Source organism: Neopelma chrysocephalum, unplaced genomic scaffold (genome assembly GCF_003984885.1).
Source record: "Neopelma chrysocephalum unplaced genomic scaffold, ASM398488v2 Primary Assembly neopelma1_25, whole genome shotgun sequence".
NCBI classification, from domain to species: Eukaryota; Metazoa; Chordata; class Aves; order Passeriformes; family Pipridae; genus Neopelma; species Neopelma chrysocephalum.
This window is the reverse complement of record NW_020897694.1, coordinates 35,267,635-35,280,567: the sequence shown is the minus strand read 5'-3', so window position 1 is coordinate 35,280,567 and position 12,933 is coordinate 35,267,635. Positions and strand designations below refer to the sequence as shown.

Genomic DNA, 12,933 nt, shown 5'->3' with positions numbered 1-12,933 from the left:
ATGTTAAGGTTGCTTTATCTAGGTTGTTTTCTCCCAAGTGATCCTTAGATTTTTGTGGAAAATACAGAGTTCCCCTTTCAATGGAAAAGTGTTAAATTTTAAATGTGTCAATCACTGACTATTCCTGTGTTTTTCAGTGTCAAAAAATCCTTTCTTAAACCTGAAGCATACAACTGTGAAAAATAAGAAAAAAATACGGAAAAAAAATCCAGTCAGTCCTGTAAAAAAGATTCAGAGTCCTCTGAAAAACAGACATGTTGGGAGCCCTGCAAAAAACATGCCAGCTACGTCTGGAAGCCCACAGAAGCTAATAGATGGTTTCTTGAAACAAGAAGGAACTGCTGCTCAGGTACTTTCCACACTAACAGTGAAGCTGTGTGTGCTTCTTTAGACTTAGTTCATGTTCACAAATGCAGCTGGTGTCCTTTACTGGATTCCTTACTAGACACTTATCTGTGTATATATACATGGTTTTACCATATTTGTCAGAGCATTTTCAACTTTTATGTTTGGAACAGCCAGAAGCAGTTCCATCAACTTCGGATTCTTCAGGCCCCTCAGCTCTACAGACTCACCAGGAGCCAGGTTCATTTAGGCCTCAAGCACCAAACCTCGCCGGAGCTGTGGAATTCAATGATGTGAAGGCGTTGTTGAAGGAATGGATCACAACTATTTCAGGTGCGGGGTGTCATGCTAGTGGTAATCTTCCATACAATACAAAGAAAACTACTTTTAGTAGACTTGTTGTACTTTCTTCCTTTTTTTTTCACAACAATCTTGAAATCTTACTGCCTTGCAAGTCCTGGAGGGACTTGATTCTTTCTATCAGTTGTTACTTTGTGGTCTTGCCAGCTCCTGCGTCTTGCTTAACATCATGAAAATTTGCATGCTCCCTCTTTAACCCATGTGTCTTATGCCTTGATATTACTTGTATTGGAGGTTTTCCTTATTTTTCACATGTATTACAACCACTGTGATGAAACCTCTTGAAAAGAAATTCCTCTTCTATGAAAATGTAATTTTAGAGGTAAAGGAATGCAGGGTTGTTTTTTTTCTCAAAATAAATGCTGGAAAGAACTCTAGGAAAAAAGGAAAGTGCCAAAGTGTAACACTGTTGCTACATTGTGATTTGAATTTTAACATTATGTGAAACAAATAACTCCTTTATATCTTGGGAAATCTGACCTTCGTACCCTGGACATTATAATTCTGAAAGTTTCAAAACAACCATTCCCTTCTAAATCCCAGTCTCTTTTCCCTTTGGTTAGTGCTAGCTTGGCTGTCAGTTGTTCTGACTGAAGAAAAAGATGTCCACAAGACAGATATTTCAGGACCTTGCAGTCCTGTGATGTGCACAACTTCTGGCGTTGGGGGGCCATGTGGGAATACAGCAATTGTCAGGTTGGCCTCTGAGGCCCTGACAGTGCGGAATTTCTTTCTATCGTATTCCTGTTATTCTATGATTATATTTTGAGTATACTCAGACAAAAGATCTCTTTTTTTTTAATGATTTTGTATTACAGATCCTATGGAAGAAGACATTCTACAAGTTGTCAAGTATTGTACTGATCTAATAGAAGAAAAAGATTTGGAAAAGCTAGATCTGGTTGTTAAATACATGAAAAGGTAACTTCATTGCTAGTACTTGTGACATTTTAGACTATTTTTTTAATATTTATACACTAGATGCTTCACTGTGAGGCCACAAGCCCATTGGACATTCCATTGATGAGTGTAAATATTTTAAGCTTAAATTTTATTTTAAAACTGGTGTAGCACTTAGTAGTATTTCTTAGAGTCACAGATTGGTTTGAGTTGGAAGGGGCCTTAGAGATTATCTAGTTCCAACCACCTGCCATGGACAAGGATGCCTTCCACTAAACCAGGTTGTTCAAAGCCCCATCCAGTCTGGCCTTGAACGCTTCCAGGGATGGGGCTTCCATAACCTCTCTGGGCAAGTCTTTTGTTTCTAGACAAAGGATGTGGTTTTCATCAGCATTGTCCCTTTTTTTCATCCTGTTTTTGTTAATTTTTCATGGCACCTTAGACCTGACTTCATTCTCTTGCTGTATCCAGATCCTGTTTCGCCTCTAACTTATTGAATTGATTCCTATTACGTAGTTATTATGCTGTTATTACTCTTCCCATGAGTCAGGAGGCCCAAATTGCATTTATGACTTGCTTACTAGCTGGTGCTTAACTGTGGAGCTCAGCTTTCTGTGTTTTAGATCTGAAAAATATATATTTCACAGAATAATCAATACCTAAAAGACTACAGCAATGTAGAAACTTCACCAGGCTTTTGTATTATGGGGAAGTCTTTAGGCCCTAGAAAATGCAAAACACACAGTGCAATGAACTGTTTTATCAATGTTGTATAGTAAATTCTTTATAAAACTCTTAAGAAAGCATCATGTCCCATTCCTGGTCCCTGTGTGTGGGCTCTCTACCGATGGCAATGTGTCTCTGCAAGGCCCTGTAATAAGTGTAGGACAAGGAATCAGGAGCTGGATGATGTGCACTTGTCCATATGATACCAATGTTACGTCTTCTAAAGCTCTAAATGTAGGAACCCTCTGCTCTCCTGCAATATAGTGATCAGAGAGTGCAGAGCTGCTTTGTTTTCCTTGGGCATTTCCTTAATGTGCTTCTAGTGGTAGCTGAGTCATAGAGGTAACTCTTAGCTCTCCGTGGGACTTCATGATTTGATTCTGTTCTTAGCAATAAACACCGTGTTAGAGCCCTCAAAACCTATTATTCAATTGTGTCCATTGCTCTTGGCATTTGTTGGAAGAAGAGAAATAGCATTTCTGTCTTGGAATGAGGAAGGAAAGATGAGGGTCCAGAAGCCTGTAATTTTTGATCTCCAGTATGAAGTTGGTGGAAGGTCACCCAATTACAGGCTCACAGCACTGCCAAATGTGAGTGTTTACAACCTGCTGTGACACCGCCCACACCAGAAATTTCACCAATGGGTGGCAGAGGAATCTGTGGCATTATGTAAGACTTGGTGTATTTAAATAGGGAGGGCTTTACCAGAATTGAATGAAAATACCATTTGTGGTGAGGTGCTATGACCTTGTGAAGACCAAAGCTGATTGTAAAAAAGACTAGTTCTGTAACTGTAATTTTTCACTCTCTTCTTCCTTCAGGTTAATGCAGTCATCTGTGGAATCAGTTTGGAATATGGCATTTGACTTCATTCTTGACAATGTTCAGGTAGTTTTACAACAAACTTACGGAAGCACATTAAAAGTTATCTGAACTTGTAGTAAAGAGCTTGATGAGAGCCTGGAGCTCTCCGCTAGCTGTGCCATAAGTGCTTGTGAGGTATTTGCAAAGTGCATGATAGTAATGCCCTGAGTTTTTATAATTTCAAATTTCTTTTTAAACAACAAAGTGTTTTGTACATTTCTTTTCAGAAAGTGCCAAATTTGTCAGTATTGCATGTAAATAATTGTGTTAAAATTCTTTTATTGTAGTATAGAATCTATTTACAAAATGTTTGTTTATAAAGTTTTATGGATTTTTACAGTGAAGTGTTTACAGTTGTTTAATAAAGAACTGTATGTATATTTTTGTACTGATTCTATTTTGTGATGCTTCAGTTTGAATATAGTGAACTCCTTTTATTGAAGCTGCAACTTTGATTAATTTCACAAAGTTCTGCACAGAGGCACTGCCTTGACATGTGGAAGAGGCTGCTGTACGTGCACCTGGCCACGATTTGTTTCTTCTACACTGACTTTATTACAGATTTTAAGCTGAGGGAAGAATATTAGTTCATTTTCAGTTTCATCCTTCAAAGACTCAAAGCAGAGTGGCCCAGCCACTCCCAAAGCACACAGTATCTGCTGAAACCTCTGGACACATGTGCTTCTGTCAGAGAACAAGGCACCCAAAAGCAGCACTGCGAAGGAGCGAGGGAGCAGCTGCCCTGGAGCATTGTTTAGGCTGCATCTGCCCACTGCCTTGCTTCTGCTCAAGACAGAGCCACTTCTAAAATACCGCAGTTCTTTCCAGCCTGTGTTTCCTTTCTGCAACATCGCAAAATAGGTTGTAGTGAGTAGCAGAAATGAAATAAATCGCCCCAGCTCTTGCGTCCCTGGTAGGGGAGTGTGTTTGCATCTCTGCAAGTTGTGTTTTGGGCAAGTCTGCTTTTGCCAGGTGTGCACCAACCTTGTACAGTTGTATTTGGCCAAATATGTTGAAGCAAGGCTGTTCAGGTGCCTGGAAAGAATGAAGACCACTTGAAGAAAATCTGGGTGGTAGGAAAAATCTCTTCATTTTCTGAAGAAATGACAGAGCTGGGGAGAAGTATCCAACATAGTCCTCAAGGTGTGGGGGACCACCTGGGTGTAGAATTGAGAGCTGGAATGCAAACTGGAGCAGGAGCAGGACTTGCACCACTGGCTTAGTTGGAAGCATCTCCCCTAGCACAGATTAGCTGCAGCTGAAGTGCAGCTGGAGCAGAGGTCACTGCAGTCACATCACTGCCTGCAGCAGCTTTTAACTTTAGGTTGTGCCTGTGGCTTCCTGGTAACGCACATGGGGAGAGGTACCAACCTGGCAGCCTTCTACAGCCAAGTGATGAATGAGGGAAGAGCAGAATGTCATTTCCCTTGACATTAGTAAGGCTTTTCATAAGATCTCCTGTAACATCCTCATGGACAAGCTGATGAAGTACAGGTGGGAGAGAGAGAGAGAGAGAAGTGGATTGAAAACTACCTGGGCAGGCAGGCCCTGGCATGGTGGTCAGGGCACAAAGTCTGTTAGAAGCCAGGCCCAAGTGGTGCCTACAGTCAGCACTAGGTCAGTCTTATTGATCATCTTTGTCAATGACCTGGATGGTGGGGCAGGGCACCCTCAGCACATTTGCTGATGACACAAGATGGGCCGATATGACAGAGCAAGGGGTGCTGCTTCTGAAGACCAACGGGCTGCTGGAAGCCTGTGAAGTTCAGCAAAGAGAAGTGCCAGGTTCTGCTCCCAGGGAGGAGCCAACCCCAGCACTGGGGGCCAAGGGCTGGAGAACAGCTCAGCATGTAAGGCCCTGGGGTTGTCTGGGACAGCAAGAGTCCCTTGCACGAAAGGCAGCTGAGAGCCTCCCAGGATGCATGGGAAAGAACATCCACAGAAAGCCAAGGGAAGAGATTGTTCCACTCTGCTCAGCGCTGGCACGACCCACCTGCAGTGCTGTGTCCAGTGCTGCTTCCTCAGTACAAGAGACTTGGACATACAGAGCAACCCCAACACAGGCCACAAAGGTGCCTAAGGGAGTGGAGGTTCTTCCATAACACAAGGAGAGGCTGAGAGCTGGGACTGTTCAGCCTTGGGAAGGCTGGGGAGATCTGATCCATCGATTTGCAGATATATGTCTACACTATCTAAATCAAGTTATCTAAGTTTCCATTAGTTTCTAGTTTAGGTCTTTCAGAGTCCCATCTTTAAAAGACTCAGTTAAGTAATGCTAAGTCAGGATAGTTGTAGTTATACTTACTTTCTTTATGTCCCTGTTCCAAGCCCTTAAATATAACAATCAACAGTCATCTGCTTCCTTAAGTCTTTTAGTGAAGGTATCTTACATATTTTATTAAGTTCCCCAACAGGAAGCCACCAAAGTAGCACAGTCTTTTTCCCAGAGTTTTTACTTGTGGGAAGAACACCCTTCCACCTTTGAGGAAACAATCAAGAATACATCAAGACCACAGTGTTTGACATTTATGTTTTTAAGAACTTTATTAGTGTAGTTTTCATGATTGCATAGTTTGCAAAAGAAAATGTTACAATTAAATAAATGCAGTCTTCTCCCTCTCATAATTCTGTTCACCCAGCGATGGGAATTTGCACCACACACCAACCATATTGAAAAGGTCCTTTTCAATGGCAAGTTTGAAGTCTAACAAAAAAAAAATTCTGGTAAATTAAATTCCATTTGCAAAGGAGGTGAGTTATTAAATGCTCCTTTGTAATGGAGTCCACACAATCCCAATTACAACATTCAGATTTTTCCAACAAAAAAAGTAATCTAAGTGACAAGAAATCTCAAACTGCTTGTTGCAAGTTAAATTCTTGTAAATATCTTAAACACTAAAAATCTCAGCTGTGTGAAAGATCCTTCTTGATTTTGTTTCAGTTTGTGCTTTTGAAGAGCGCTTGTTTTGCTCCTGTCACCATGAGCTGTAAGATACCCACAGACAGCCTGCATAGGAATACATCAAGCTGTCATCCAGCAGGGCAGTAGAGGGGAAGGTAAGGTAGGAAAATGCTGGGATTAGAGGCTGACTCCTTGTCATGACAAACATCATCCAGTTCGGAGCTGGTTCAGTCCCACGGTGTCCGATGACCCAACAGCTCCAACGCAGCATCCCAAGTCGCAGCTCCCTGGCAGGCAGCTGTTTGCAGGTGCTGACACCTCTGAGCAGCAGCTGGAGAAGAGATGCCAGCCCTGAACTCCTCCGGGAGTTGTGCCATGCTAAACACCTGGCCTGCCACTCCAGTGCTTCAGGAACGCTGACATCAGCACCCTGCACCCACTGCAGGGGGAAGTGCAGCCAGAGGAAGAGACACCTTTGCTGGAATGCGCCTCTGCCCTTTTGCCAAGCAGAGAGAGGCAAGAGGGCCCCTCCTGCCCTTTCCACATCTGCCACAGCCCATGGAGTGAAACTGTGATTACTGAAGCAAACTGTAAAACAAATGGGCTACACTCTGTCCATCTCCTTTATTTGTGGCTCTGCATTGTAATGATTACAGGTTGACTTCCATGAACTGTACAAGCAGTAAAAGGTGGGCAGCTATGCTTTACAACATTGTTTCACACAAAGCAAATACAGAGATATCCAACTGCCTAATTTTCTATTTAAAAAAATTTCTATAGGCACAAAGCAGAATGTTGGAAAAGAAAGTCAAAGGAAGAGGTATGCATAAATAAAGAAGTACTTCTTACATCAAAAATGTCCCGAGAATCACAAAGTCTGCAGAAGCTTGGTTAATCAAATACTGCAGTACTGCTCTCATCAGTAGAAAAGTGAAAGAGCTTTAGTTCTGTAATAAAAATTCAATTTATTTTATTTTGGAGAGAGGGAGGGACAAAGGGTGGAAGGAAGGTGTGAGAGAAGGAAGGGCAAACTTTAAAACAGCAGCCAGTATTAGGAAGGGCAGTAGGAGAGGTGAACAGGCACATTGGAACCATGGGAACATGTAAATTGACCACTGTCAAACCAGTGTAAATTTCTTGGTTTCTCATGGAAAACATTTTACCCACATATTTTCCTCCCAAACATATATCCAACACTGTCTTTAATATACGACTTTGTTGGTAACTTTTTTAGAACAGGAAGAGTGCATTTATTCCTGCCTCCCCGTTGCTGTAAAAAGTTATCTAGATGATTTCAAACACTTTCTTCAGTTCTACTATAAGCTGCCAGTCAGACTTCTGCATCTCATCCCTGAACCAATCCTTCAGAGCATCGATGGACTGACGACTGATCTGTAACACACAAGACAATCCCATCAGAAACACACATATGCAGGTGTATTAAAGGCAGTTTTAGTACACTGGAAACAATCTGAAGGGGCATCAGTCTGCACAGCAGGCCAGCTCGTTCTAATCCCAGGTTTGCCACTGATCGGCTGTATGACCATCCCATTCATTTCCCTTCATTTCTCTTCTCATCACATCCCTTATGTGGTCTGTCTCTGCAGATGGACAGACAATCCCACCCTTATGCAGTAAGGCAAGAACTGGAGAGGTCTCCTACTTCCACCAGGGCCCACAGGACCAGCACCCCCTCCCTGTCCCTATCCCAGGCCCTACTCACCCCTCATTTGTGGGCACATGCCCCCAGCATGTGTGTGGCAGGGGGTGTCTTAAAACGTGATGACTAAAGCAGTTGGGAGTGGGGAGAGCTGTGGCTTTGCATCCAACAGCAAAAGACTGAGCAAGTGATCATCTCCCCCTTCAAGTCCAGTGTTCCAGAATTAGGGCAGCTATTTATTGCATGATTCCCAACACCAGCTGTGATGCTCTGGGGGACTGCTGAGCACCAGCTACGGACAATGGTTTGCGAATAGCGAGTGTAGCATTTTACCCTCCTGGGTGCTGGGAGCTACAAGGTATTTCAGCTGCAGCCCATCACTCCTTCAGGCCTCTCCAGGGACACCACTACAGACCTCAAACCAAGGCTACAGGGAACTCAGCTGAATGATGCCACACACGCACCGTGTCCCAAGTGTCTGTCAGTCTCCGAGGGGAAGCTCCTTGCATGTTTTTTAGGCTTCATGCAACAGTTCCGCTTCAAGCAAGCTGCCACTCTGTCCTAAGCCCTCTCCAAAAACACAGATTGCTCTTACCTTACTGACGAGGATATCTGTTGCTTCAAAATGTCGTCCATACATTTTAGGTGATTCCCCAGGAATAGGTTCTATTTTAACACACACTTCTTGGCCTTTCTTTGCAACATCCACTGGTTTATGGTTTATTTCAATGCTTGTAACTATTCCAATTTCAACGAACTGTAATGCAATGAAGCAGCTGTAAGACACATCCACAAACCCCCTGTGCACACCCTTCCCTAAGCTCCCATTTATACACACAGACTTGCTGCAGGAAGCACAGCACTGGTGGAGCTGCCGCCTCAGTGTGGGCAAAGCAAAACATGGCACAGCAAGTGCTTCGTACCAAAAAGGGCAGCAACATCAACCACCCATAGCTCATCTGGGATATCAACTGGTTATATCAAGGTGGTAGGAGTTGACTTCCCCCCTACTTAGCTACCAGGAATGACAACTGTGCTCGTTACTCGAGCACAGAACTGGCAGTGGGGAAGGAGGATGGCTCTCAGGCAGGTACCTTCCAGCCACACTTCCTGTGTCCAGCTGCAGGGCTCAACTCTGCTGGCAGACAGCAATTACGTCCTTGATCCCCAGAAGAGAGACTTGATCTAAAAGTCTGAACCTCATCTCCTACCAGAAATCTGCGCACTGGGGAAAGGCCGCAAACATTCCACGGTGCCTCATCCCAGGAATTACCAGGTGGATCAAACATCCCCTGGGAAGAGGCGCTTACTCACATTTTTGCTGGGTACACACATGGGAGTCCCCTGCTTCACCTGGCCGGCCTCCACAACAACACCCATCACTATTGGGTCACGAGAGTTGAAAATGAACTGAGGGAGGATTTTCAACTTGCATGGAAACACTGCTATATGCCTGGAAGATGACAAGAAAAGGCACTTGGAAGGAGAGACTGGAACAGCGTATGTAGCATTAACAGCTCTGCCTTCTCCCACACTTCTCGGGCATTTATTCTAAGAGTGTCACTTGGGGAAAAATCAAGCAGGAAAAAGCCTCTTTTCCAAACTTGCTAATTCCAGTGAATAGCTGATCTTCAAGAACTACAGGGAACAATAATCAAGCATGGATTTTACTTTAACAGGCTTGGGTGCTCAACTTTGACCACGACTGAAGGAGTAGGAATTTTACAGTATAATAACAACTGCAGAAGAGCACAGGAATAGAAATACTGCTGCCTTAACCCATCACAAGGACTCAAAAAATTTCAAGATTTTTGTTTGTAAAGTGAACAAATACATTACATGCTGAAGTATACAAACTCAAATTGGGATCAATATGAAATGAAATACATTTTAATTTATTTTGACTGTCTTAGTTTACTGAGGATCACATGATTCCAAAAATTTATTTTGGGTCCCTATAAACCCTTAAATGATTGCATATTCATGTTACTGCAGGCAGAATGAAGCCCTCTACACTGGAATTGCATAAATATAAAACAATAGAATCCAAATCCCTCCACTTTTATTTTCTTAGTCTGCAAGACTAACCCATCTGTCACAAACTAGGAACACAAGTCAAGTATAGAAAGCAAACCTTAATAAAAACACTCCGTGTTACATAACAGTTCTAGCTGAATCTTGTACCTGCTGCACAGCTTTCACAGCTCTCACCCTACTATGCCTAATCCAGATGTAAACAGTTAGTCTGGTGCACTGAATTCTTGAAAATTTATAGTTCTACCCTCCCCTTACTTCCCATCACAAGGAAACAAGAGGTAAAATGCAGTTTCATGTATACTAAAATAAGCAACACACTTACTTGGGAAGCATCCAGAATATGATTGCTCATACTTACTTGAATTCCTCTTGTTTCTGTTTTTTGTAGTCTTGTCTATACTTTGTGAAGGCATCAAATAAGTGATAAATTATTTCAGCACTAAAGATACGCACTCCTAAACTATCAGCCATTTCCTGTGCATCGCGTTCAATCCTCACATCAAATGCCAGAATGACAGCATACCTGTAGGGAAGAGTGAGTCCAACAGGTTACCAGACAGAGCACAGAACCAGAGCTAAGGAGGGCACCGGGCCTTCCTGCAGCACCACCGCACATTTATCAACAGAGTAAAGCAAAGTTACTTACTGTGGGTCATGCTCCAACATAACTGATGCCTTCATAACGTCTTTTTTATGGACAGGACCTATATTAATTCCTGAATACTGTTGAAGAAAGCCACATAAATCAAGTCACTAAACTTGCCAAGTCAAAAGGAAACAGTGACTAAAACACAGAACCAACAACATCAGATACAGCACAGAAGTACTTACTGGCACTTCTGACGTTTTAAGAAATTCAAGTAATGCCTCTAAAGAGCCTAAAGTAGAAGCCTGGACATAAACACCTTTCTCTTCTAATTTGATTGCATTCAGTGTTTGCTTCAGTTCATGTATTAGTTCATCCTTTAGAAGAAAAAAAAAATAAAAGAGAGAAAAAGGAAATTTTAGTTCTCTTGCTATTTATGCCTCAGGGTACAAAATCTTCCTGTTCATGAGCTGGTGAAAGTATGTGACAGCCATACTGATAGGTCCCAACTCAGACTTTCAGTGTAAGTCATACACAGCCCTGTGAGACACTGTGATTGTTTCTGGCATTAGAAAAGCCTGAGCTGAACTAGACCTGAGGATTTTGCAAGAAGGTGATCATATAAAACAGAGCAAATGCCCATCTTGGGAGTCTGCAGAATGCACATCGCTCTCCCCGTCTGCTGGCAGGGCTGAGCAAACACTCTGCGTGTGCTGATGCCTGTGGCTGCCTGAGGATTAATAGGAAAAGCTGACACCTAAAGCCATGAGCTGGAAAGGACCTTGAACTCTCTTTAGGCCAGGGTACAAAACGGGATGCAAGAGCAGCAAGGCCATTTTGCTGCTTTCAGAGGAGTCAAACCCACATTTTTCAGAGCCCATGCCTTTTAAACCCAAGCACTTCCATCTCTTCCTCTGGCAGATAAATGGGTGTTGCCATTTACTTGAGGCCACCACGGATCTACTCCTAGCAGTACACTTTATATACATACTTGTATGTACCCAGCAACTAGGTCTGTGTTTGGACATCCCAAAAGTTTAACCTCCCTTTAGAGGCACAAATAAGTAGACAGAAGACTAAAGTAATAATTTACTTTTAACCGTAGTTTTAACACACAAGGTTTCTTTTCAAAATAATGTCCTGCCTTTGGAGAACAGTAGCATCTCACCACAATTTTGGTTTTAGGATACCTAAATCCTCTCCACAACTTTTTAAGTCAGAAAAGAAATTACACGAGTCTTAAATCAGCTTTGCAATTATGACAATTTAAAGAACTCCACTAGCAGATATGTACCTAATATAATGTAATTAGAATATACGCATAAATTACTACAAATACAAAATCAGTAATTAACAGTCAAACTATGCCATGATACTTGTTTTCACATCTCATTCTACCAGCAGAGACACCCCAGCAAAATATCAGGGAAAAAGCTAATGGTCAAGACACTAAAGACATCTCATCACTAAAGCTTCATATGGGCACAAGGCTACAGCACGTTACTGAAACAGTTTTTAAAGCAACTAAAAAAGCCAGTTACTTGTGTACTGAGCTCTCAACATTTGAATGAGTTTCATCACCAGAGAACTCAAGTTACCCTCAGTGTGTTGTATTTCAACATCAGCCACCTCACCTTGAGGACTGGGACTTCATCCTCTTTATAAGCTACAAGCAGTGGCAAACCAGCCAATGTTTTTTCCAAATCTTTCCCAAGAATCTTCACACCTTGAGCAGCAACAACCTCTTTGTGCTTCTCATACTGGTTCTGAAAAAGAGAATATACGCACTAGCAAAGAGTTCATGTCAATGGAGCACAGCAACACAATGCAGTGCTGAGCAGCTGAAGAAACTGCAACCCGCAAGCACAGCTGAGAGCATGACACTGCAGTCCAGCACCTCCCATCTTTCATCAGGGACTGTCTCTGCTTTGCATTTGCATGTTCCTGTCTGCACGCTCCTTTCCCTTCAGATATCCCTGCACCACTGCTGAGGGGGGCAGGGCACGAGGAAATCCTCTAAAAACAGAGAAGGGTGTCAAAGAGAAACATAGGCTAGAAAAGTGCAAGCAGCAATAGGCAGCTACTCGCTAATAAACCCATAGCAAAGTGAGGGGAAGATGCCAACACCTCAACAAAAGCACTAAAGCTTAGCTGACACACAGCCCAAGTTCTTGTGCAGGAAGAGCTGTCTCGCTCTCCCACTAAAGGTCTCTCGTCTACCATAGTTCCACACTCAGTTTCCCAGGTGTTCCTCCCCATCCAGGGGAAGCTTGAAGATCTCTCCACACTCAGGGCATGGCCCCAAGGCACAACAGAACCAGTTATTTCTGAAGATCTTTAAATCGATGTTGTAAGTATTTTCTGGTTTGTTTCTTCATTTCTTTTGATTACATGTCCAATCCTTTTCTTATCATCATCATCATCATGGCTAGGCTTCGCGAACGAAGATTTGGGAAGGACTCTACCCACGCTTCCCGCAAGCGCGTTGGTGGCTAAAAAGGCCAATACGAGACAGACACGTCCGGTTGCAAAAGACACAGCAGAAAGACTCCT

The 12,933-nt window shown here is 42.8% G+C and overlaps 2 protein-coding genes across 7 annotated transcripts in view; one reads left to right on the top strand and one right to left on the bottom strand.

The window, feature by feature from the left end:
• Positions 1–12,933, top strand: part of REV1 (REV1, DNA directed polymerase) — a 73,485-nt gene that overhangs the window by 54,740 nt on the left and 5,812 nt on the right. For 3 of the 6 annotated variants that reach the window (XM_027674902.1, XM_027674899.1, XM_027674900.1), the window contains exons 20-23: positions 138–349; positions 519–678; positions 1,524–1,626; positions 3,153–3,219. In XM_027674902.1, the coding sequence (XP_027530703.1) occupies positions 138–349; positions 519–678; positions 1,524–1,626; positions 3,153–3,219 (542 nt within the window). Of the gene's footprint in view, positions 1–137; positions 350–518; positions 679–1,523; positions 1,627–3,152; positions 3,584–6,136; positions 6,271–12,933 lie in introns of those variants that run through there. The other 3 variants (XM_027674904.1, XM_027674903.1, XM_027674901.1) reach the window with 2 other exon arrangements.
• EIF5B (eukaryotic translation initiation factor 5B) overlaps positions 5,714–12,933 on the bottom strand; it is a 36,790-nt gene continuing 29,570 nt past the window's right edge. The window contains exons 18-24 of the mRNA XM_027674905.1: positions 12,015–12,146; positions 10,626–10,757; positions 10,441–10,517; positions 10,153–10,317; positions 9,072–9,210; positions 8,353–8,514; positions 5,714–7,489 (exon numbers count right to left, since the gene is read on the bottom strand). Of these exons, the coding sequence (XP_027530706.1) occupies positions 7,382–7,489; positions 8,353–8,514; positions 9,072–9,210; positions 10,153–10,317; positions 10,441–10,517; positions 10,626–10,757; positions 12,015–12,146 (915 nt within the window). The 3' untranslated portion in view covers positions 5,714–7,381. The remainder of the gene's footprint in view (positions 7,490–8,352; positions 8,515–9,071; positions 9,211–10,152; positions 10,318–10,440; positions 10,518–10,625; positions 10,758–12,014; positions 12,147–12,933) is intronic.